This window comes from Stegodyphus dumicola, chromosome 6 (genome assembly GCF_044657685.1).
Source record: "Stegodyphus dumicola isolate Sdum_Otavi_A_Nest chromosome 6, ASM4465768v1".
Lineage (NCBI taxonomy): Eukaryota > Metazoa > Arthropoda > Arachnida > Araneae > Eresidae > Stegodyphus > Stegodyphus dumicola.
The window spans coordinates 213,874,945-213,901,813 of record NC_140773.1 but is presented as its reverse complement, the minus strand read 5'-3'; the positions used below and the strand labels follow the sequence as shown (position 1 = coordinate 213,901,813).

The 26,869-nt window shown below is 31.4% G+C and overlaps 1 protein-coding gene across 2 annotated transcripts in view; it reads right to left on the bottom strand.

The window, feature by feature from the left end:
* LOC118180832 (uncharacterized) overlaps positions 1-26,869 on the bottom strand; it is a 120,555-nt gene that overhangs the window by 45,668 nt on the left and 48,018 nt on the right. For both annotated transcript variants that reach the window (XM_085819496.1, XM_085819495.1), the window contains exons 8-14: positions 16,310-16,397; positions 15,078-15,152; positions 14,611-14,805; positions 11,426-11,596; positions 8,448-8,596; positions 7,016-7,140; positions 2,365-4,055 (exon numbers count right to left, since the gene is read on the bottom strand). In XM_085819496.1, the coding sequence (XP_085675622.1) occupies positions 2,365-4,055; positions 7,016-7,140; positions 8,448-8,596; positions 11,426-11,596; positions 14,611-14,805; positions 15,078-15,152; positions 16,310-16,397 (2,494 nt within the window). The remainder of the gene's footprint in view (positions 1-2,364; positions 4,056-7,015; positions 7,141-8,447; positions 8,597-11,425; positions 11,597-14,610; positions 14,806-15,077; positions 15,153-16,309; positions 16,398-26,869) is intronic.

Here is a 26,869-nt window from a genome sequence, read left to right as displayed (position 1 = left end):
CGAGAACGGCAATCTTGAAATGACAAATGAAGAACTGCATGATCTTATAACTCTAGCTAATGGTGAAAGCAGTGATATTGAAGAAGATAAAGAATCTTTATCCTATAATTTAAATGAGCTGTTAATAAAAGCACAGGAACTGTCTGATTTTTTTAATGGAGACTGATTAAAATGAATAAAAAAGAGGATACTTTATGAAAGGTATAGCAAAATGTTATGCTCTTGCTGCGAAACATTTAATGACTTGGGGCAGACAGTGTCCCAAGCAAAAATCACCAGTATTTTAAAAAAAAAAAAAAAAAAACTGTATCATGTACCTACTTATAACCTTAAATATAATAGAAATCCTTTAAATTAGCATTTGATTCTTTTTCTCTTTTCAATGACAGCATTATTTAGGTTTGCATAAAATATACATACTACCTTAACTTGAACTACATGTAACCTATTTTTTTTATTTTTTTTTATTTGAAAGTTAACTTTGGTGAATGCAGTTTTGCCATACATGCAGTGTGTTAGTGATATAACCGCTGCATTTGGCAAGTGTTTACGGCATATATATATATACTAGTGGACAAGCCAAAGCAAAATTTATAAGTTTTATGTACCCCTGAAAAGCAAATGTATAAAAACATTTCAGTATGAATGAAATAAGTTCATTCTTTCCAAGCAACAACCAATTCGTAAATAATTTTTTTAATGCCAAACCAGGAAGCAAAAACTTTTGACACTTCAGGTACGATACATATGATAGCACGATTTAAATTTAATGTAATATAACATTTTCTCAATAGCAATAAAAGAATTAATGTGGCATTAATACATTGTGTCAATTATACTAATTTGATATACAAAAAGTTGCCAACAGAAACTGTTTAGTTAAAATGTAGACATTAATGACTAATTTTTTACATACAATGACGTCACATGCAATTCTTCAATGTTAGAATTTTGATTAACAAACTCTATGATTTGAAAGCGAGCAGTGGCAAGACACTTCAAATTAAAGCAGATTTTTATCTCCTGCGCATAAGACTGTTGCCACTTGGAAAAAATTAGCTTTTCAGAGTTTTTAATTACTATCTCGGTTGATTATAGTTGTTCGAAGATGATAATCGTTGAAATGGCTTCCCATAAACTTTTGGAATCGGAAATAATATATTTAATGTTTGGCAGTGCTATTTTTATTTCATAGTTTGTAAAACTTAGATTTTTTAGTAACAAATTCTATGATTTGAAAGCAAGCAGTGGCAACACTTTTCGAAATAATGCAGATTTTTTATCTCCAGCATGCAAGACTGTTGCCACTCGGAAAAATAAGGGCAAAGTTATCTTTGCCATTATTTTTGAATTTTTATTTTATTAGACTTATTTTTTTAATAAAAAATTTATTTATTATAAAAAATAAATGATATAGTTTTTAAAAATAATTTATAAAATAAATTATTAAAAATAAGTAGTATAAAATATATTTATTACAATTTATTCTGCTTTCATTTTTTTCTTGAAAACGCAAACGCATTTTCAGAGTTTTTAATTAATATCTCGGCTAATTAAAGTCGTATAAAGACAAGAACAGTCAAAATGGCTTCCCATGAATCTTTGGAACACGAGGATACCTCTCTCAAAGCTCAACTCCCCACTGTTTTGGAGGAGATAATGCCACATACACATAGACAGACGTGCACAGATTTTAATAGTATAGGATACATATAAGATCAATAAATATTTGAAAACAGACATTGAAAGCATTGTAAGACTACCGTTCTTCATTGCCAAAAGGCAAAAGTCCAAAGTGTATGAGTAAGTCTGTGGTATTTTTGGACTACAAATCCATTTAACAAAACTGACTTCAGCTGGGAATTTATGTTATGGTCTGAAGTACATGTATTGTTTTTATCAGGTTATAAATACGTCTTTTACAATAAAATACCCTACCCCCTCCTGAAAAAAAAAAAAAAAAATTATGTCACAAATTTCAAGGACAAGCATGTTATGTTAAACTGCAATTCATCATAAAAAAATATGGACTTTCAAGTAACTTTTCACTTAAGCGGATTTTCTTAAGCCAAAATTATTGGTTGAAAACCACTATACTAAGAACTTATAGCCATTTGTTGCCTTGAAAATGTTACTTGAAATTTCATAAAAGTGTTTATATGTTACTAGCCAAAAGATATGGCAAACAAAAGATTGCAGTTCTTATGCAAATTACTTGACTAAGGTGAGAATGAGAACTACAAATAAGACATGTAGGCCACCCAAAATGTCCTGTTATAAAAGAAAGCAAAAATTAATAAACAAAAAAATTAAATAAACAAAAAATTTATTTAAAATATTTATACATAACAGGGAAAAACTTACAAGATCACTTGGAAGCTCTTTTTCCTTTTTCTTACCAGGACTGCAGCAGATTGAATTTCCTTCATTTAGCTCATGATCTTCAGAATCAACACAAATTTGACCTTTTTCACATGTTTCATTCGAGTCAAAATAAATCCAATTTGTTTCATTTAATTTAACATTATTTAAGAGAACAACATTTCCCCTTTTTTTGCTGAACTCATCATTATCCTGATTTCTTTCAACTAGTTCATTACTACCAACATCAAGACAAATTTGTGGTTTTCTATTCAGTTCATCATTATCTACACCAAAACAAACTTGACTTCTTATAAACTGCTGATCAGTTTTATCAGATTTACAAGATGCAGTTTCTGTAAATGGAACCGTTCCTTTCACTTCATCAGAAGATCCATCTTCATCTGAAGAGCAAATTAAGATATCTGGAGATAAGTCATTCCTTAGTTCTATCATATTTGAACTGTCAGGTATGTGTGAGAAATTATGAGTACTGCTGTCCCTGTATGGTATGCTGTCTACAACAACTTGATCTGCATCTGACATAGATTTGTTCTCAATAATTTTTGTTGAATCCAACAAGCCTGGTATGTCTTCATTGGAATCAGAAAGAAGAACAGCAGGTAATTCTTCATCAGAGTCAGATATTAGAATTTCAGGTGATGAAATATCTCCCTTGCTCTTACTAGAAGACGAGAATTTGTTAGGACTTCTGAAAACACTTTTATCAACAGGAAAATTTGAAACATTTGCCTTTAAAGTAAAAAAACAATCTACAGCTGAAGATGCTGTTATAATACCACCATTTTTATTATCATGAGACTGTTGTTGCAGATCCCTAAATTGATCAAATGATTTATGCATATCTTTTATAATGGAAATTTCTAAATTAGGTGATAATGCCCTAGTGCATTCAAGCATGCTTTTACATAAATCACTCACTAATAAACTTGACTGCACTGTTACAGTTTGACTTTGAACATTATTTTGATAATCAGAAACATTGGGAGAATGTTCTTCTATTTGAGTTGGGAATGTATCTTGCGTAAGAGTTTTATTAACACTTTGACTATTACTTTGGACACATAATGCAGAACAGGAATCATGCATAATATTTCTTTCACATATGTCTACATTAGAAATCTGTGAACTACTTTTCTGAGAAAATTCTCCAACTATTGCAATATCTTCATCACAATCACTAGATAAATTGTCAACACCAGATGTACTATTAAAGCTCATTACAGATTGCTCTTTTACTGATTTGAGTAAAATATTATCAATTTCACCGAGTTTTTTGCTACAGGAATGGTTAGGGCTAAAAGTGGTGCTACAGATAGCAGTATTTTCACTTATTTCCTTTATATTTCTAAATTCAGAAACCTGATTGATGATGCCACCTGTTTCTGATATATCGTTTTGTGAGGCCTCACACATATTTAATTCACTTTTAGCAGGACTCTCAGGTTGAAGGCTTGAATCGATGAAATTATTCACAATTTCTAAATTTATGTTGCTTACTTGACTAAATTTGTCAATTTCAACCTCACAACCAGAGAGGTTTCTGTCTTCCTTAAATACCTTTTCTAAATACGGGAAGTTATTTTCATTTCTAATATTGAGCTTTGTAGCCAGTGGTGAGTAATTATTTTCAACTGGATCTGACCTATATTGTTCTTTTGCAGAATGCATACCTGGAAAAAAAGAAAGGAACAAAAAATATACTTAAATAAGCAAAATATACTTAAATATGGGCCTTATTCATAGTAACTAAAGTAAGATTTAACAAATCATGTAGTATTTTGCCATAATAAGCCATTAAATCCACTATTTCAGTATTTTCACCACTCCATTCATTACATCTGATCTCTAAATTCAGTAGTTGGTTGGGAAATTTAAGAACAGTTTCGGAGGCAGTTTTAAGTAAAATAACAACTCTCCTTAAAATTAAAATGGGTGATATGTTTGTTTTTGAGGTAGAGGTAAATAATATTTTTCAGAAATTCCCATGTAATTCTGTGGCGTAGCCAAGTGTTTAAAGCTTGGGGTATTCTAATCTACCAGAATATACTTTTTATAATAATTTTTTTTTTTTAAATTTCAAAAACATTTAAACAAAAATGGAGATAATCAGAATATAAAATTTTTACAGTTTAATCACTTTCTGAAATTTACTTGAAAGATTTTTATGATTCCCCTCACTCTCTCTTCCCCCCACATCATTCTAAAAAGCACAATTTTACTGCTCAGTTATATCAATGGGTATGACTGAATTCTATATATTACAATCATAATTTTTCATACTTTACTTCCCCTATATCTAAAAAAAAAAATAAATAAATAAATAAACTCAGTGGCGCAAACAGCCCTAATGGGCCAACGCCTGCAGTGCCCCGAAATCTGCTTTCCGGGGTGCATAAGCATATGCCCTGAACAAGTAGTCAGCTTGTTGCAGGCCCCCCAGTGTTTAGTCCCCAAGCGAACTTGGTACTTATTTTATTGACCCAAGGGATGGAAAACAAGGGATGAAAGGCTGAGTCAACCTTGCCCAACCTGGAAATCGAACCCTGGAACTGTGGTCTGCTGCACGATGTGCTAGTCACTGCGCCACCAGGCCTCTAAAGCAAAGATATAAAGTGGAGAAAATATTGGCCAAACATTTATTTGCATCACATGCTTCATAAACATATGTTGCTTTTTCCTATTTTTGAAGGTTTTATATTAGTGAAAAATAATTGGGGAGTTTTATTCCTGCATTTAGTAGAACTGCTTGTTTTTGGCTTATCTATCCCCTATATCTATTCATTAAATTATTCAGATACCTTAGGATATTATTATATACATTAAAATGTTTCACTGATTTAAATATCATGCAGATACTAAAGCTAGACAGCAATATTTGCCACTAAATTTAATTCCACTAATTTGGCATATTATGTCTTCATCTGCTTCTAATGTTTCTTAAAGTTACACTTATCAATTAATAAACGAAATTCCTAAATTATCATACCCTTCAGTTTGTCACAATTTTTTTTCCCTCGTTCAGATTTAGCCCTTATCTCTTTTTGCGTTCAATTTCTCGTGCACTAGATGGCTGAAGGATTTGGGTAGCAGAATGGTACTGCCTACTACTTTTGGGTAGTAGGCAGTACTGATGAAGCCTCTAAAAGGTTCTAAACTAAATTTATATTGGAATCCCATTTATATCAATCGTTTCTAGCAAATTCCTAAAAAAATCATCTAAAATTTGTGTTCTTACTAGAGAATAAAAACATTAATGAAATAATATAGTGTAATAAAAGAGATTTATAAATACATAAAATACAATTAATTAGTTTTAAAAAATTAAAAATTTTCATTTCAGAAAATTGTTCATAATACCTTTGCAATCTAGCCCTCTAAGAGTATCTTTTCTTTATAACAATCATTCCTATGGACCTTACTATTCCATTAAATTTCTTAAAAAAATGTCATCCTTATTTTAAAACAGAGGAAGTATTTCTGTTGTTGTATTACTTACAGAGATAGTTAAGAAAATGTTTAGTAATATCTCAATACTGGGAAAAGAAGATACAATATTTTTATTTTTTATGAACTAGTATACCTCATTAGGGCTCTGCAAATTCTGCTTTCTTGTTATTCAAGTACACTGTTATAGCTCATCATCTAGTTCTTCAACATCAACCTCATTACAGTACACATTTCTTACTATACATATAATTATCTGAAGTTAAATTTACATGCTAACTGAAATGTACACATTTTCTATCATTTTACGACTTTCCCCGTTCAATCTCTCTTAATCATTGTATAAAAATACTTTAAATACATTTATTTTATCTGAGATATTGTTTATACTAATTTTTATTATCAGTGCTTGTCTATGAAAAATTAACAGAAGTTTGCTTAATGTTATTTTGCTTTTAGAAAAGACTTATATAATAATAGCTTAAAAATTACAGACAGATTTTGCTTCCATGGGGAGGGAAAGAAAAGTAAAAATGTCATTTAGCAATTTTCTTAAATAATGACTGGTAAAAATATGGCTTTAACTGTAAAAGAGGTTACAAGATTAGGGCAGTTTTACAAAATGTTTCAATTAACTAAGAAATAAATTAAAGAAAAAATACATCAGTCTCTCTCACTATTAGACAACAGAAGTTTCATCTTAATGCACTATGCTCGCTACCTCCTTAATTTTGGATGATGAAATTAAATATTACATTGTAGAGACATTAGATCTATTTTAAAGCAGGAGATCTGAAAAATGAGCAATGCCCTCGCAGGGACTCGAACCACTAACTTCTCGAATACGCCCCGAGTGTGCTGGCTTATTACACCACAAAGGCATGGTAAAAAGGCGGGAGAAATACTTTATAACATATGTTTATATTTTCTGTCTGTATGAGCTGGCCATTTAATATTAACATTCTTGCTTTTAATGTTATTTTATGTTTCATGTGGTACTTGGCATATTTTCATACACTTCTTTTGTAGATATGAGATCTTCCCATTAAAATTTGGTGATTTCTTCTTTGTTTTATGCCACTACACTCGTTAACAGCTTCATAGGAATGATTTACTTTAAGAAAGCATGAAAGATATCAACATTAATTCCCCAAAATCTTTTTTATAATAAAATGAAAATAATTACCACTTGCATTAATCTCCACATCCACATTTGCTATTCTAGAAGATGGATGTACCCCTACTTCTGCAACAGTTTTTAAAGATCCACAATTGTTATTAATTTGTCTTAGCAAATCATGCACTGAATACCTATACCAATAAAATAAATGAATAAATAACACTTTCATTCAGGTGTGCGTATAAATATATGTCTACGATAAATATATAAACAAATAAAATAATATTAAAATTTTTGAGAAAATGAAATAAGAACATAAAAATGCTGATAATCATGTGATTATATATAAAAATCAATAAACTTAACAACAGTTTTCAGCAATTGCACAAATAAAGATTAATAATAACAATATTATCAATTTTGCATATATGTAAATAATTTTAGTGAAATTATATGTGAAATTCTAGTATTTTTCGTAGTAAGTGATATGAAATGCTTGAAAGAGACGATGCTCTGCCACAAAAATAACACTACACGGGCACGTCTCTTTAACATTGAGTAAATGGCTATCTCGCTAAATTGGCAGTGGTTTTGACAATTAATTTCTGTTGCCAAACTTGGCAAGAAATGCCAAAACTCGCCAAGCTTGGCGACCATTTGGTGACATTCTGGTCTGGTTCCTGTACAAATATAATTGGTACTATGGTTGAATAACTGTAATTGATCCCATTATACAACTGTGATCGTATCCAGACCTCATATGCCTTCCAGTAATTACTGAAGAAGTGGAAGGTACTAGAGATTTCTCAGTGGCTGATGGAAAACTATTCAAGACCACAGAGAGCATCAGTTTCTCAGTTATCCAGTTCAAAGTATTGTGAATCTCTGAATTAGCTATGATCTTTAGATGCATTGCATCGTGTTCAATGTTCTTAGTAGTTTGCAGTGTAACTACTGGCTTTACTCTGTGATACTGTGAAGAGCAGTATGAGTATTTTTGTGGAAAGTTTCCAGGATTGTGAAGTGCATTATGTAAAATAAATTTTATTAAGGTATCACTGTTTCTGTGTGCATTCAATCTATTACAAACCCATACATATGCAACAATAACGGTAACTCTAACTTGAGTACACCACATACTTACTTTGCCATGCTGTCACCTACAAAGCCTATAAGTATCAATTTATAAAAGGTAATAACAACTCATATCTGCCATATTTTCCTAAATTTTGTAAACAATTTATCTAAGAAAGTATATCCAGGATAACACAATTTTTTAAAATTATTATTTTAAATGCTCATCAAATGAAATACTAATTTTATTATTCTCAATTAAAAATTATTTAACTTATAAGGCAAAAATTAATTTCAGAATCGTTTTTATAACAGACTTCTGTCTCATGCATTTTATGCAAAAAATGTTAGACATATAATCAATTAATGACTATTGTTTGCTTCAATACCAGTGCTATTACACAAATACATTTAAATCACTCACTTATTTGCCAAACTGGTTAGCTCAGGAATTAAATCATCTTTCCATTCAGCATTTCCAGTATATATAAAATTGAGAAATTGCAGTGCACCATCAAATGATATGTCTTTCCAGTCTAATACATATTTTTCATGGCTTGTTGTATCTAGAAGCTAAAAACAGGAAGTATATATATATTGCATCACACTTATAAACACAGAAACAAAAAATAAACAGAGCAATCATCATTCAGTACTTTATTTTAATGAAACTAAAACATGAACTTTTTGGCCTATTTCTTTTCTCAAGCCACTGGCTTGATATTTGATGTCCTCCCCCCCCGAAGTTTTTTTATTATCTTTTTAAATTTTTGGCCCCTTTTAATAACATTCTGTTTGCCATAATTTACAGTAAAACGTTTATTTCAAACAGCTTGAAAATTGGAAGATTTATATAGATTCCAACAGCCAGAAAATATAGTAGTTTCATCTAGCACATTCACTAATATGGTGGCCATTAAAATTTTCACTAAACAGTGGGAACATTGACAAGAAAAAGCTACCCCCCCAAAAAAAATGGATGGGCAAGAACATGACTTATGTTCTTCTTCTTCTTCTCTCTCTCTCTCCTTTTTTTTTATGAATTTGCTTTTTTAATTTCTACAGATTTAGTGCAGCCATATATTTTAACATCAAGATGCGAAAATAAGGAACTGGCATATACCTTTCATACATAATCATTCCAGTCAATCATTCTGTTGTGATTTTCACTTGAAGCTGTAGTTTGAAAAACTCATTTGACATTAATGCATAACACCTTAAGTAAACTAGAAGTAAATGAATTAAATAGTACAGTTAAAAGTCGTTAATTCGGTCACCCATAATTCGGAATGATCTATAATCCGGACCTCAAAGCTAAAAACTTTCTGTGCATGCGGCGCGTTGACACATGCGCATAGGCGTTTACGCGTGCGCATAAGACCTTTACGACTGCGCATATGCGTGTGCGCAAGTGCAGAATACGTTTTTGGTGCGCGTTTTATGTATAACGGACGGTATAAGCTAAAATTATCTAATTATCTATTTCAGTTAATGTTGATGATTGTGTTGTTCCTTAATCTTCGAATTGGATCCGGTTTATTATTTTTTGCAGACTGTAAAAGCAATTGTATAAAAGTAAACTTGAACTTTCGATTATGTCAAATAGAATTTCTGATGCTGGAGCTCCCAAAGGATCTACAAAACAAAAGTATGTTTCAATGTCCATCAAACAAAAAGTGGAATTGCTGCAAAAAATGGATAAAGACATGAAGAAGGTGACAGAGAGGTTAGTGAAAACGAAAAAATTTCGATTGACAAGTTAGTCGGTATTCTCGGCACAGCAATTATGGGACTTGAACTGCGGAACTCTGTAACTGAACAAGAAATTATGTCTGTTTATAGAATTAAAGAGAAAGTATTATCACATAAAACGAAGCAACTTAAACAACTTACATTGAAAGAAATGTTTAATAAAGTAAACAAATAAATATTAAGCTTTTTTTTTTTGTAAATTTTGATACCCTTTAGATCACAATTGTTCTTTATTTCATAAATTATGGTTTCATATTTTTAATTTTAGAATTTCTGCATGCCATCTTACTAGATTTAAACTGATGATCTATAATCTGGAATCACCTAAGTCCCGACGAGTCCGGATTAACGACTTTTGACTGTAATGCATCATAAGCAAATAAATCCTACAATGGTAATGAAAGAAATAAGGGATCCAGCTAACCACATTTGGACACCTGTTTCTTCCTGGCATGAAATAAAGGCTCCTTAGCCATTTTGGTTTCAAATCACATTTTAATTTCAAAAAGTGGTTATATTAACATGCAAATGTCAGTTTCCAGGAAGAAGAAATAGGAAGTTTCAGTCAAAAATACAGATAACTGATAGAATAAGCATGCAACAATAAGTTATTATTATGAATCAATAAAGGTTTCATTTTGCTGAAAATAATAGGCATGATTACCAAAAATTAAATAAAATAAACACACACTGCAATTTGAAAGCTTCAGATTACAGTCTAACATCTCAAAGAGATCACCATTAAAGCTTAAAAAATTTTAAATAGAATCAAATTAAAATAAAATCGATTAAAAAGAAACTGCACTCTGATCCTCATACGCAGATTTCAGTTTAATGCCTGAATTAGGCTAAAATTAAAAGTTTACAAATTAGTTCTTCCAAAATATATGATACAGAACATAAAACTTTATATTTAAAATGAGCTGTTCAAAAGACAAAACCAAAAGGGTAGAAAAAATTTCTTGTGGAATTACTTCATAAATTAATGTAATGTGAAGATATGTGTATTTATTCAATAAAGAAAAGACTTAATAACAAAGAAAAGAATTATTCAACAATTATGCATGTATTTTATTAGATTGCTTGTGTATAAGGCTTACAACAAATATTTTCCTCATAAGGCAATACTTTCTAATTTGCGGACACAAAATTCACATACTGAAAACAATAAATATCTCAATCTTCAAAATGTATAGGCTTTTAAAGCTGTCTTTTCTAATTTACTACTATTTATCTTTAATTAAAGATTAAATCAGTAGTTAAATGACTAATTAAAGCATTAAAAATTATTTTAAATGTTTTCTGCTTTCCTTAGAAATTGTCCTCCACTCCAATAAAATTCATTGTGAAATGCCTCAATTTTAATTGTTCAGTCTGGTTAAATTAAATTTGAATAAGTAATGAATTGGCTATACAGTTGGCAGTCTTTTATTATATTAAGTGAGCGTATGTATTCATATTAATTTTTTTATCAAGTTATACAATTCTAATAAAAATTCTGCTAATTTTTTACCCTGCAGTAGTTAAAACTGAAATATAAGAAAGCAAACAGTAATTTTGTAGTCAATAAAAATTTCCACAAGAGCTTTAAAAAGCATTAAAAATCTCATATGCAAGTTAAATACCTTCATCACATAGTATAGGACTTACTTTTTTCAAAGATGGGCATCTTGCAGATAAAAATAATTTATGGGCAGGGATAACTATTCCACTGGCTGTATGTATTTCAACATCACTCATATAAGAGCTTGCAACAAGTGATTGAAAACAATCAATAACAGAATTATTTGAATCCAATGTTTGATTATATTCTGGTAATACCTGGAACAAATAGTCATAAAAAATGAACTTCCTTAATATGTTAATAACATCCTTAATATGTAAATGGTGCAATCAAATTCACAGTTCTAGTTTAAATAAATCAAAAAGTATCCCAAATATAAATTGCCCTAATGGACATTTATAGATTCATTATATAGGATATGACAAATCAAAAGATTTTACAAAAAGCAAATGTGAAATAACAGTAAAAGGCAGCACACAGCACTGACATAATGTACACTGTGCAAAAACGAGTAGGCTCAGAATGTTGAAATTTTGTATATGGGACTGCTGTAACATGTAGTTGTGCACCACCCTGTTTGCTTGCAACCAGCCTCACCAAAGTTATATATATATGATCTACCTGAAAGCTCTGACTGTTTCTATGACAACAATTTTCAACAAGCAGCACGTTTATTTGGCACATGTTTGGCTATTTTTATTGCTTAGTGCAAGGGTTCTCAACCAGTGGTACGCAAAGAAGGAAAGTATTTTTAGCTATTAATTTAAAAAATTAAAACCCGAACATCCTGATTGAGGTTTTTCTCTAAGACTCATAAATTTATGCGATTTGTGTTTTATTCAAGAGTGGTGGTGGTATTAGTACTTTGTAGTGGTGGTGCAAATGGTTTTCAGTTTTTGTTTAGATGGTACACGTTAGTCAAAAGGTTGAGAAACGCAGGCTTAGTGTTTACATACTGATGTAGGAAACTAAATAAAACAAAGTTGATTTACATTAGTCTTAAGTGTGAAACGATACTGTACCCATGGCTACTGATAAAGTTCATTTACGCCACTGTATTTTATAAGAATTTCAACAAGGAAGAAATGCTACAGAAGCATGTAGAAATTTATTGAAAGTTTTTGGTGAAAGTACAGTTTTTATAGGACATGCAGAAGATGGTCCGAAAAATTTGAAACAGGTAACTATGACCTTTCTGATACACCACATTCTGGGCAACTATCTTTGATCGATGACAATATTGTTAAGATCATTTTTAATTTTGTCACCAGGCTCAGTAGAACGGGAGATATAGAAATGTCCCCCCTTTTTTTTGTGCACTGTACATACAGATGCCACAAAAAACCACTTCTGAATCGATCTGACAATCTTTTTTGGAAAAAATTCTGTCCCTACATACAGATGCTACATTTCCATGCACTAAGGCACATTTTAAATGATATGTAATGCATCCAGGTAAGGTGTGCAATTTGTGACTGATTCTTTGACTGTCTACTCAGTAAAATAACTTATAATGATTTGTAACATTAACTCTTAACTAAACGGCTCACTTATAGAAATGCTTTTAGTCCTGAGCCATGAAATAGTCATATAAATCTCATACTGTAAAAATTTCACAAGTTTTGCCTCTTCTCTTCCTTCTATAAAATCTATTATTTAGCAGTACAGATACACTAAGCAAAACTATGTTATAGGAGTAAGATTTTATTTTCTTAATTGTGTTTCACTTACATCCTAATATAAAGACCTAGGAGCAAATGAATAAAAATTGCGAATTCCTACACACACATTAAAACTTTCTGGCATGCTACTTTTTAAAGTTGGAATTTCGATTAAAAAAAAAAGTAGGCAGCTTAATTAGGCCTAGAGGAGTACACAAGTAAAATTTTGTAAAGATAGCATTTATCGTTTTAATTCTGTGAGTGTGTCCAAAGGGGACACACTGATTGAATAGAGCTTCGAAAAGTGTGCTGAAACGAGCATTGCTGGGAAGCGCGTAAAAGAGTAAGAGATTTTGCCTACGATTAAAAAACACTAGATTCTGAATACCACAGCAGATTTAGCATTACAGAGAGATCTTCTACTCTACAACCCCCTAAAAAGCTCATTTTTGGTTATATGATGATTACAATGAAAAAAAAAAAATACTTGGGTATATGATATTTACATTATTTACATTTCATATTCACGCTTTAGTCTATTTTTTTCATCATGATACTTTTTGAAGAAAGTGACACCACCTTTAAAAAAGCACACCCCAATATTGCATATTTTGCACATGTGCTGGGATCCGTATCAGATTCACTATCTGAAAGCAATTCGTGTAGCACTTTCAGAAATGAAAAACTTCTTTGAACGAACCAAAGTGAAAGAGAAAAAGAGAACTGCTCTAGTGAAAAATCAAACAGCCAACTGATAAAATTATCTCTGACCTTCAAAAAAATCACCCCAACAATTTCTTAGTTGATAACCAAACCTCCCCTCCCCCCCCCAAATGAAAGAAAATAAGAAAGAGAAAAACAGGAAACGAAACACAGATGTGGACCTATCTTTCTGTGCTAATGAGCTGACCGATGAGCTGCAGAGAAACAAAGATACAGCTGCCTCTCAGTGACTTAGACTCGCAGTGAGCCCAGTCTGAGAACACCTCAGTCTGCCGTTTGATTTTAGGCAAGATTTCAAGGTAAAAATTTAAAACTAATATAGAATAAGGAGATTAGCATACAGACAAAAAAAAAAAAAAAAATTCCTTTCAAACAATTCCTTTTATATCTAAAAAAATCTGGAAGATTTCTTTGAAAAATGAGGGTCTTAAAAAACTAAACATGGCTAAAATGTATGGACTGGCTTGCATTGGGCTGCCATCTATTATAAATAAAGAAGGTTCAGCGTAACCTATAGTAACCTTCAGATCATTTTTCATTCAATTTTTCTGTGCGTACAGAAGAAAATTTTTAGGTGCCCCTGACTGGGCACACAGTGCTGCAAAGGGTTAAAGAAATGTAATATTTATCAATTTCTAATTTTATATTTACGATTACTGGCACTTAAAATTGAAAAACGCAATATAAGCAAATAAAGTATATTTTGTCTTTCAAAAACGAATAATTTTTATTTATTCACTATAAAATTTTAACTTGATTCTTTTTTATGAAGTAAAACTGGAGCCACTTCTGATGTCAATACAAAACAATAATCAAATTTTGCTGTGTTTTAATTTTAGCAAGATGTTTCAATACAAACATTATAAATTTTAGAATACTGTACTTACAGCATCTGTATTACTGTTGCTAAAACTATAATCACGTGGTACTTGGGTAATGATGTGATAACCTGGTATCTGAGAAAGATTGAACAGTTTGCAGCCAGTCTCAGTATTTGATGGGGTTATCCAATCAAACAGCTGTTCCACATAATACATAGTCTTCTCCTCATTTTTACTACTCAAATTCCACAACAGAGGGACCTGTTAGGGATACACATTAATGATAATAAATTATATATTTATCATTTTTTAAACTGCTTTAAATTTTATATAGATTTTAGCATAATTTTTCAGTTTACATGAACTTCAAAACATTAAAATTAAAAAAAAAAAATATGTCAATATAAGAAATTTCTTTTAAAATAAATTATTTGGAATATTTTGCTTCTTTATAGCATGCTCAAAAATAAAATACTGATTGTAGATATTATACACAAATAAAATATGCAAAAATAAGAATTAAAGTCTTATACCTGCATCTGATTAGAAAGACTTTTTGAAGAGCTTTCAGTATTTCCCTCTTTAGTAATGTTACTTTCAATCATATTCTGAAATAAAGCAGAGCATGGGAAGATAAACACAAAATAATACTTTAAAGTTTCAAGTTTATCACAATTTAATGATAAAAACTGTTTACTGCAAAATGTCAAAAACTGAAAAGCCTGATATCAAAGGTCCACTCAGTATAACAATGATCCAGCCTCTTGTACAATGTTGTTATGCTGTATGTAGTCACATACAACAATATATGTGTGCCTGTTAACAGTAACACTACCTTACCTACATCAATGGATATGACCATTTAATACCAGAAATTTTAGATTTTGTTTTGATGGCAGAATAACTTCATTGTCTAAGATTTTCAATTGTCTTCTTCACGTCTCATGTGAATACTTTCCTTTGAAAATCTTCCAGAAAAAGCATTCCTTCCAAGATGAATACTCTCTATTGTTTTTGAAACCTTAACTAACTAAAAAATAGCATGAGGAGAAAAAAGAAACTGAATTCTGAATTGCCTTAAAAACCATGAAATTTTCAATGCCATTCAAAATTCATTGAAATTGCACTAAAAACATGAGACCATGAATATATTGCAATGCATAAGAGCAGAATAAATTTTAACAACAGAATTTTTCTGAATGAGATTGGTATTTCTTAGGATCCAAAAGAATAATGCTATTGTGTGATAGTACAACACACAACCAAAGGGAAGAAATTCATATGTGCAATCTCCTCACAAGTTGCAATTTGGAGGTGCAAGAATGCTCTGATATTATAGAAATAATAACTTGTTCAGTAATGCCTCTACTTCACATTACAAAAGCCATAAATTCATGACCAATGGCAAGAGATTTTAGTGATCTACACTGTACCTGTCATCTAAGCCTCTTGAATTTAAGGGGCTGACCAATCAATGACTCTGCAGCTCCTCTGATATCATTTTCAAGGATGTAAAAGAGGAAGGAAAAGAAAAGAGCTATATCCATCAACATTTTACTAAATTAAGAAAAAAAGATTTATATATATATATAAAAAAAAAAAGAAAAGAAAAAAAAAGGCTTAATATAGCTTATAGGGGAAAATTAAAGTTTATAAGTTTTAACTTTTTTTTTTTTTTTATAAACTCAAAATATAATCTGACATAAAATTTTTCTAACTAAAGTACTAAAAACTACATCAAAGGAGTTATAATAAAGTGATATACCAAAGGATTGACAATAGCATCAACTTTTTCTTCCAAAATTTTTCTTCTTTCCTCTTCAGTTCTAAGCAGTAATATAGGAGTCTCTTTTCTACAACACAAAACAGTAATATTATGGAGCATGCTAATATTATAAGATCATTTAATGCTTTGCTGTACTTTTTAAAATAAAAATCAATTTTATAAAATATTATAAAACTGGTGTTCATCTTAAATGACGCATACACTAATATAAAAATCTGCGACATAAAGTTAAATACACTGTAAATGAATTAAATCCTTGCAGCAGAACACACATCACACTACAAATTTTAACTTTTTTCATGACATATACATAACATTTGGATCCAATCTGAATTCATATATGACAGAAGCTTTTTATCAATAATGATACAGTAAAAACTAATATTTTAATAATTACAATAAACTGAGAATGTTACTGTAAAATATTTGCTTTGCCATGATATCTAAAATGGCATTTGTATTCGCATAAAGTTGTACTGGACTGTATTTGTCTCTATTTGTGACTTTTGTTGGTACATTCCCTCCCCACCACTTTTTATATCTCCAAGAAAGATAACTGAATTTGGGATTTTAAAAAGATCATAAACAAAAAGCAGTAAAAAACTTGAATAAATTGCATCTTAGAGCTGCAGATGGAGGGAGGGGGAATATATATTTAAAAGAGTTAAAGCATCTGAATATTTTTAAAAATAAAATTCAAGTTTATGATTTATCCTTATTATAGGGAGATTGTAATTTTCAACAGGGAGGATGTATACAATATTATTTATGAACAATATATAATTAATAAACAATAATATAATACATAAACAATCTAAAAATTGTCCTACTTTCCATTTTTGGATTTTGTTATATATATATTACAATAGCTTAGCTTTGAGTAAATGACCAAGTTTTACATATTTCAAACATATTTTTTTTTATAATTCAACAACAAAATTAAGAAAATGCTGCGACAGTTTTTTAAAATATACTAGTGGGCTGATGCCAAAGTAAAATTGATGAGTTCTATACACACTTAAAAAGAAAATGTATAAAAACATTTCAATATAAATGAAATCAGTTCATTCTTTCCAAGAAACAACCAATTCATAAAAAATGTTTTTGTTGCCAAACTAGGAGATAAAATCTTTTGACACTCCAAGTTAATATGTATATATATATTTTAAATTTAATGTAACATAACAACTCTTTTTTTCACTATCAATAAAAGAATTAACATGGCAATAACATATTGCATCGACTAGCTATTTATTTAAAATGCTGACATTAATGAAAAATTTTTGACATGCAATGATGTCACATGCAATCGCATGCTTTCTTTAATATCAGACTATGACCATATATAATAATAACATATTTAATGTTTCGCAATGCTGTTTTTATTTCATATTTCATAAAATTTATAAATTTTTTATTAACAAAATCTATAATTTGAAAAGCTACCATTGGCAAAAGAAATAAAGAAGATCTTTATCTTCAGTGCATAAAACTGCTGCCAATAGGAAAAATGATAGCGAAAATTAGCGTTTTCAGAGTTTTTAATTAATATCTTGACTGATCAAAGTCATATGAAGATGAGAATGGTTGAAACAGCTTTTCACGAATTTCTGGAATATGGGGATAACTCTCTTGAAACCCAACTCCCCGCTGTTCCGGAGGAGACGATGACACAAACGAACAAACAGATGAGCGCAGATTTTATTAGTATAGATCAGCGGTCATCAACCAGTGGTCCATGATAACATTTTGCTGGTCCGCAGAAAAATTGGGACATTATTTATATTTTTATGAAGATTCAGTTTAAAAAATGATGAGTAACAAAAACCTATTATGGAATATGGATTATACTTTTTTTTTAATTTTAGCTACTACTTTTAGCAAAATTACTTCTGAATTTAGCAGCTACTTTTGCAAGTGTATCTAGCGACAATTGGCATCCATGGATATGTTTTCCTTTTGAATTACAAACATATGCTATTGTTGTCGTTAATAACACAGTTTTTCTCCATGTCAACCCGCAACTTGATGGATTTTTATGAGAACCATCTGCAGTCTTGTTTATAATTGCATCACTGGAAGTTTACATTTTTGTTTTGTCTAACTGTTGATCGATGGCCCATTGCTGAGTAAGCGATGATTTAATATGTTTTCAATAATTAAAAATTGGCAACATAACACTATCAGTTTATTGATATTGCTTTGCGTTTGCCGCTTTGTTCTTGCTTTTCGTGAGGTTCGTTTTGAGTGATATGGAAATGTGAAGCTTTCTGTACGAGTAGGTAAGATTTTTGTACTTTTCATGTAATTTTTGAATGTGAAGGAAATATGTATAGTTTGCTGATTATTATTGTATGCAATTCATATTAGTGGTCCGCCAAATATAAAATTATATATGTAGTGGTCTGTGAAGTCCTAAGGTTTGATGACCTCTGGTAACTAATTTCATAAAAATACAGTTTTCAATGCATAATTTTGAAAAATAATCACAAATCCTAACTTTTCCATTTTTTAAAATCAAATAAAAATATGTATACATTAAATTAAAAAAAAATTAAGCTTAGTGTATCTTATATTTATTAATTATCACATACATCAATTTCTCAGTTTATAAAATAAAACATTTATATTTGTTTTCATAACTTTGAGAACAGCTTCAAATAAATAGGTTTAATGATAAAATATGAGTTTTGATGAAAAAATATTTAAAAAAAACATTTACTTAAATATATATATATGTGTGTGTGTGTGTGTCAGTGGCTTAAAGGGATGATGTAATATAGTATATATAAGGCATAGACAAATTGTGGTCCACAAGCCGCACTGTGGCTCTTGGACACCTTAATTGCAGTTTGTGAGTTACTTGTGAGCCTTCGTCTTTTAAATGTGATTTGTTTACAACACACAGTAGTTCAAAATATGACTGGATTTAGGAATAGACATCATACAATAAGACATTTTTTTGTTAAATAACTTACTTAATTTCTTAAATTATATTTATGCAATAATTTAATTGATTTCAAACTGCCCGCCTCATACTTAACATCAGAATTACAAACAATTCCATTTCTGCCATGTATTATGATGATGTTACTTTTAGAACAGCTAATGGCCATCGGGACAGCACAAAATATACAAATACGAAGTTACTGTAATTTCCGGAAGAAACGCCGCTGCGTTTACGTGTTTAAAACTTAAATTTTCAGCGGGTGCGGCATTTCTACCCATGCGGCATTTATGCGCACTAAAAATAAAATATTTCCTATAATGGTCATTTTACATAGTTTGGATGGCCTTGTCATTGTGCATAGACTGGTGCTGTTTCCACACAAAAGACCACTCAGTTGCTTTTTGCAAACATTATTTTGTTTACATTAATTAAGAATTATAACGAAGACTTTACTAAACAAATGCTAGATAGAATTATAAATGATCGTTTAGACAGGGAAAAGTTAGAAATTTTAGAAAAAGAAAAAGATAAGCAAAGAGCATTTGAAATGGAAATTATAGAAAAAGATAAGCAAAGAGCATTTGAAATGGAAGAAAAAGATAAGCAAAGAACATTTGAACTTGAAAAATTGAAAATAGAAGCGGAAATCAGAAGTAGTAATGTAAATGATTCTGTTCCTTCTAATGTTAGTAGAAGTAATATTTGTGATATGAGTAAATTAATGCATAAGTATGATTTGAATGAAGGTGATATAAGTTTTTATCTAGTTTTATTTGAGAGACAGGCATGACGTATTGGGTTAGAAGAACAAAACTGGGTTTCTCAGCTGTTGGATCTATTGCCTTATGAAATAACTCAATTAATTGCCCGTGAATCAGAAGAGAAAGCTAACGACTATAAGCACGTTAAGCAACTGCTACTGAGAAAATTTAAGCCCTGAACAGTTTCGGCAAAAGTTCGTTGATCATATTAAAACTTTGCGTAATACGTGGAAGGACTTCACGTTTGAATTAAAAAATTATTTTGAAGAGTGGCTTGCTGGATTAAATGTAACAGATTTTGACTCTTTAAAAGAACTTATTATTACTGATCAATTAAAGAAGAGGGTCCCCGCTGCTTTCCGAGACCATTTCATTGATGATTGGTCTAAATTCATTAATCCTGAAGAGTTAGCTGAAAAACTAGATGAATATGAAAATATTCGGGCAGGGATAAAAGTACTTCAAGTAGAAAATAAAACTTTAGGCATAATTCTAAGCCCAAATCTGGTTCTAAATTTTATGAAGGATCCTATAATCAGTATTCAAGACAAAGAAATGTTAACGATTCCATGCAGACAGATGGTAATTTCAAAGTGGGTTTTAAAAACAGTTTTGATAATAAATACAATCTGAGAGATAAGTTTTATAAAACAGACGAAAGGAAAAGGGAATATAATTCTGGCATCCGCAATGAAAAGGGTGAGCCGAATGCTTCAATTGTAATGATTATGGACATATAGCGACGGATTGTCCTCAACCTAAAAAAGAAATTATTTGCAGGAAATGTAATGAAAAGGGTCATACTTTAAAAAAGTGTACGTCTAAGAATCCAGACTTGACAAATGTTAAAAATAATTTATCCGTGAACCAGAATTCAGGTGTTTCACCAGCTGTATATTTAAAGTATGCTCGCATCAATAATGGAGAAGAAATTACTGCAGTCATAGATACGGGTTCTAGTTTGTGTTTATTGAAACAGTCTGCGGCTAAGAGACTGAATCTTATTATAAAACCTGATGTGGAGGAATTGTTTGGCTTTGGGAACCAGAATAAACCAGCCGCTAGAACATTGGGAAAAGTAACTGTTAACTTAAAGATTGATAATGTGGAAGGAAAGGACATCACAGTTCTAATTGTAGGAGATGAAACGCAACCATGCGACTTATTAGTTGGTCGAACATGGATTGATTTACCGCATATTGCATACGCCAAGATAGGAAATACCTTGCACATACGCTATGCTAATGACTGCCCATTTTCACAGTTGCAAAATGATAGCAACACTCCGCGAATTAAACTGAAGGCTTCCCAAGAAACTCAAATCGAAAGTAATACGGTTAATTTCGTGAAAGTTAAAACTGATGAAATAAATAACGGTTATGTTTTAATAAGTGGATCAGAAGATGAGTTAGGCTCATTATTGGAAGTAATACAGGGAGAAACAGTGATACCAGTCACTAACTACAGCGATCGAAAACTAATTTTGAAAGAGAATCAATGTATCGGTAGAGCGGAAGTAGCAGAATTAGTTGAACCAAGTTCAGATCAGAAAACTGAAAATTCAAGTCAAAAGGAAATACTGATAATAAATGAAATTAAGAAGTTTAGGAGACCGATTACTTTAGAAGAAATTAAAGTTAATAACAATACTACGCCAGAAAGAAAACAGGAAATTTTACATTTGATAAATGAGTATCGAGATTGTTTTGCATTAAATATGGAAGAATTAGGGTGTACAAACTTAACAAAAATGGATATTAATGAAATTGAAGGGAGTAAGCCTATTTGCATGAAGTCGTATAAAACCAATGCCGAAGAGGGTGCTTCTATAAAGAAGATAATAAATGAATGGAAGAAATATGGAATTGTTACTGAAACAAGATCTCCGTATGCTAGTCCAGTTTTACTCGTAAAGAAAAAAACAGGTGAATTACGATTAGTGATAGATTATAGAAAGTTGAATTCGCAAACTGTTAAAGATAAATTTCCACTCCCTAGGATAGATGATCTTCTTGAATGTCTTAGTGAGTGTAAAGTTTTCACTACATTGGACTTAGCTCATGGATATTTGCAGATTCCTTTAACTGAAGAAGTGAAACTGAAAACAGCTTTCATCACACCAGATGATACTGGTCAATTTGAACGTATGATCTTTGGGTTAGCTAATGCACCTGCAGAATTTCAGAGACTTATGAATCAAGTTTTAGGTCCATTGCTTAATAAAGAAGTATTGTGCTATTTGGACGACATGTTAATTCCGGCTAAATCTTGGGAAGAAATGATGGAAAAACTTAGGAAAGTGTTTGATAGATTGAGAGAAGCAATGCTGACATTGAAACTGACAAAATGCGAATTTGGAAAAGATGAAGTTGAGTATTTGGGATTTCTAATAAAATCAAATGGTTATGCAACCTGGACCAAGAAAAGTACGAGCCATATTAAACTTCCTAAACCAACCAATGAACACGAAGTTAAACAATTTTTAGGTCTTACAAGTTTCTTTAGAAGGTTTGTACTGAAATACGCAGAGAAAGCTGAGCCGCTAACGAGACAGACGAGGAAGGATGAAACATTTCGTTGGTACGAGGCATATTAAACTTTCTAAACCAACCAATGAACATGAAGTTAAACAATTTTTAGGTCTTACAAGTTTCTTTAGAAGGTTTGTACTGAAATACGCAGAGAAAGCTGAGCCGCTAACGAGACAGACGAGGAAGGATGAAACATTTTGTTGGAACGAAGATCAGCAAGAAGCATTCAGTACTTTAAAGGATCATTTAACTAATGAACCAATACTAGCATTATATAATCCTGAAGCAGAGACTGAAGTGCACACAGACGCGAGCAACAAAGGACTGGCAGGAATGCTGTTGCAAAAAGGTGAAGATAGAAAGTGGCATTTAGTTTATTGTGTAAGTAAAGGAACAACAGATACAGAAAAGAATTATCATTCAAGCAAATTAGAATTAATGGCTATAGTTTGGACTTTGACACGACTTCGACAATTTTTAATTGGGATCCGATTTACGGTAATTACAGACTGCCAAGCTTTAGTTTATTTAAACGCGAAGAAAACTTCAAATCCTCAGATAGCAAGGTGGAGTAATCTGATCCAGGAATACAAACTTGAAATAAAGCACAGGCAAGGCAAAAGAATGAGTCACATAGATCCATTGAGCCGATCGCCAGTTGATCAGCCAGAAGAAACTTTAGACTCTATAATTGAAAACAACTTGGAAGTTTGTTTAACGCTAACGATAGATGAACAAATTCTTATGATTCAGCATTCAGATCCAGAATCACGCAAATTAATAGACATTTTAAAGAAAAAGATAAATGATAGAACGAATGCAGAGAAATATGTAACTGAAAATTACGTCTTGAAGAATAATCGATTGTTTCGTAAAGTGAAAGATCAGGAAAAGGAGAAATTGTTATATGTCATACCTAAATCAATGAGAAAAGGTATTGTAGTAAAATTTCACGAACTTTTGGGACATTTTTCAGCAGACAGAGCTGTTGCCAAAATCAAGGAATCATACTGGTTTAAAGCAATGAAACGATATGTTATGCGTCACATTTCGATGTGTTTCGAATGCCTAGCAAATAAAATGCCTAGTGGTAAGAAACAAGGAGTACTGCATCCAATTAGACCTGGTAGAAGACCTTTTGCAATTATACATATAGATCATTTAGGACCATTCGTAAAAAGTTCAAGAGGAAATACAGAATTATTTGTAATAATTGATAATTTTACGAGATTTACACGCTTATATCCTATGAAAAGTACTGCAACCAAGTATGTGTTAGTTGCATTGAAGAGTTTTGTAGATGATTTTGGGTTACCAGAAAAAAATTATCAGTGATAGAGGAACATGTTTCACAGCGAAGGAATTTCGAGAGTACTGTCAAAATAATGGAATCAGTCATACACTCAATTCAACTCAGCATCCAAGTGGTAATGGAATGGTGGAAAGAGCAAATCGAACAATTTTGGCTATGATTAAAGCGAGTATGGAAAATCCGAATCAGAGAGACTGGGACAAAAAGATTAAGGAATGCGAAAGAAATCTAAACAATATGATAAATAAGACTACAAATAAAACTCCTTTCGAAATGCTTCACGGTTATTCACCAAAATTTAACGATGGATTGATGAGGATGATTACAGATGAATGGGAGAATCCAGTAATCTTACATAATGAAGCTAGAAAGAGAATTGAAGATATGCAGATGAAAATGAAAGCAAATTATGACAAGAAGAAAAGCAATTCTTTAACATTCGAATGAGGAGAAATAGTAGTTATGAGAAGAGTACCTAAATCAACTGGAGAATCAACCAAAACACAACAAAAGTATCGAGGACCTTTAGTAGTTACAGAAGTTTTACCAAGTGATACCTATAGAGTGACTCAATTAGAAGAGAAGGTGAAAGGACATTTCTTTAGTACAACAGCTCTTGTGAGCCAATTAAAGTCATGGCAGTGTCAAGCTGAATCAGAAGAAGACGATGATGATGGTGATGACATTAGTGTTACTGGGGATAACGATAACAACACGCCGCATATTACTAAAACTAGGACACGGGAAAAGAATAGAAAACGACGGTGAATCTATATGACAGCTAAAGACTTTCGAACTATAAACATTAATATTAGAGATTTAATTTTTTAAATATAAGTTCTTAATGTTCCGAGGTCGTAACTAAGTCAGGATGCCCGAATGTAAACACAATGTATTAATTTTATTTAAAATGTATTTTTCCGATTGGCAACAACAGTTTTTTTCAGAACGATAATATTTTGAACTGTAAGTTTTTTTGAGCAGTAATGTTGACAGTAATGTTTCTGAATAAAGCAAGTATTTAACATTAATGTTTTGATGGAATGTGTTTTTAATAAAGGAACTAATTAATTGCTAACAATTCTTTCCCTAGAACAGACCTACATGCCTTATTCACCCGAAATGAGATCTCAGAACAATAACATTCTTCCCCCTTTCAAATCAACATTCTCATCAGTTTGAATAGTCTCTCTCCTCTGCCATTCCATGAATCTTCCACGACCCATCCTCTCCCCACCCCTGCCTTTTCTGCAATCTTTTTCAAAGGCAGACACAACTCCACCTGCCTCGCAATAACAAACTCTGACGTATTTCCCTTTCATCATGAATCGATTTTTCTTGGCATTCTGCCAGATACAGATCCCATCAGTTTGGGTACAAGTACTTGTTGGATAGTTTTTAAGTAAGAAGGGAGCGGAAAATTTTTGAAAATGGCACCTAAACGGCACAGAAGCTATACTGCTGGTTTTAAGGTTAATGTAATTTCACGTTCTGAACAAATTGGAAATCAAGCAGCAGCTCGAGAGTTTGAAGTGGACAAGAGATGTATTTAACATTGGAGGACTGAAAAAGAACTTCTTAAAAATATGCCACAACAAAAACGAACCAAAAGTGGTACAGTAAGGTGGCTGAATCTAGAGGACGACCTTGCAAACTGGACAAAGGAGCAACAAGGAAAGAGAATGGCAATTTCGACTGTAAAAATTCGCTTACAAGCAAAATTTATAGCAAAACGAATGAACATAAATGATTTCAAAGGAGGCATAGTATATTTATGAAAAGAAAAAAATATTTTTGTACTAGAACAACAGTCGGGCAACAATTACCAATGGACTGGCAGGATAAAAAGGCATCTTTTCTAAAATATGTGACAGATATTATTGACAAAAAAAAAAAAAAAAAAAAAACTTCTTTGGTGACAGATAATAAATATGGATGAAATGCCATTAGCTTTCGACTCTCCTGCAAACAGAACTGTTGATGAAACTGGTGCAAAAACTGAATCTGTGCTTACGACGGGGCATGAAAGAACGTCATTTACATGTGTGTTAGCTTGTGCTACAAACGGTAACAAGCTAATGCAATTGATCATTTTTAAACGAAAGACTATTCCGAAGGGAGATTTTCCTAATGACGTAATTATTTGTGCAAACGAGAACGGCTGGATGTGCGAAACAATCATGCACGAGTGGCTACAAAAAGTTTGGCAGTGTCATATAGGATCTTTTTTCCAACCAAAAGGGTTATTGATAACGGATTCCATGTGTGCTCATTTGCTTGAGTCAGTGAAAACCAGATGTCAAAAATTGTCTACGACCGAAGCAATAATTCCTGGTGGTTTGACAAAAATCTTACAACCATTAGATTTGTCAGGTAATAAATCTTTCAAAGCTGAAATTCGAAAGCGGTGGGAGTGTTGGATGAGTGAAGGATTGCATACGTATACCAAAAGCGGTAAAATGCTTAGAGCATCTTATAAAAAAGTTGCAAAGTGGGTAGGAAGTGCGTGGAAATCGGTAAAAGAACATCGTCAATAATAGCAGGGTTCAAAGAAGCTGAAATTATATCCTTAGATAAAGAGACTGTAAACCAAGAGGATGAATGATCTGCAAGACTTGGACTTATATCAGGATTTACTAAATCTTTTTAATTCAGATAGTGAAGAATCAGGTTTTGATAGCTTCATATGATGTATAGTTTGCTGTTATTCCTTTTGTCATCCAAATTTAATATTTCGTTGTTGCAGCATTTTTTAAAATATAGTCTGAGTATTACAAATATGGACTTCTTTAGTGGGTAATTATAAGTATATATGTGAAGGTAAATATATTTTCCACATTTCTTACCTTTAATTTATTTTTGAGTTATGGTTTCATTTCATGCATTTTTCTTAACTGGTATGTCATATATGAAGACTTAGGTTGAGATTTTGCATCTATACGGCCCATGGCGATGTCACGTGCAATTTAATTTATTGCAGCGTTT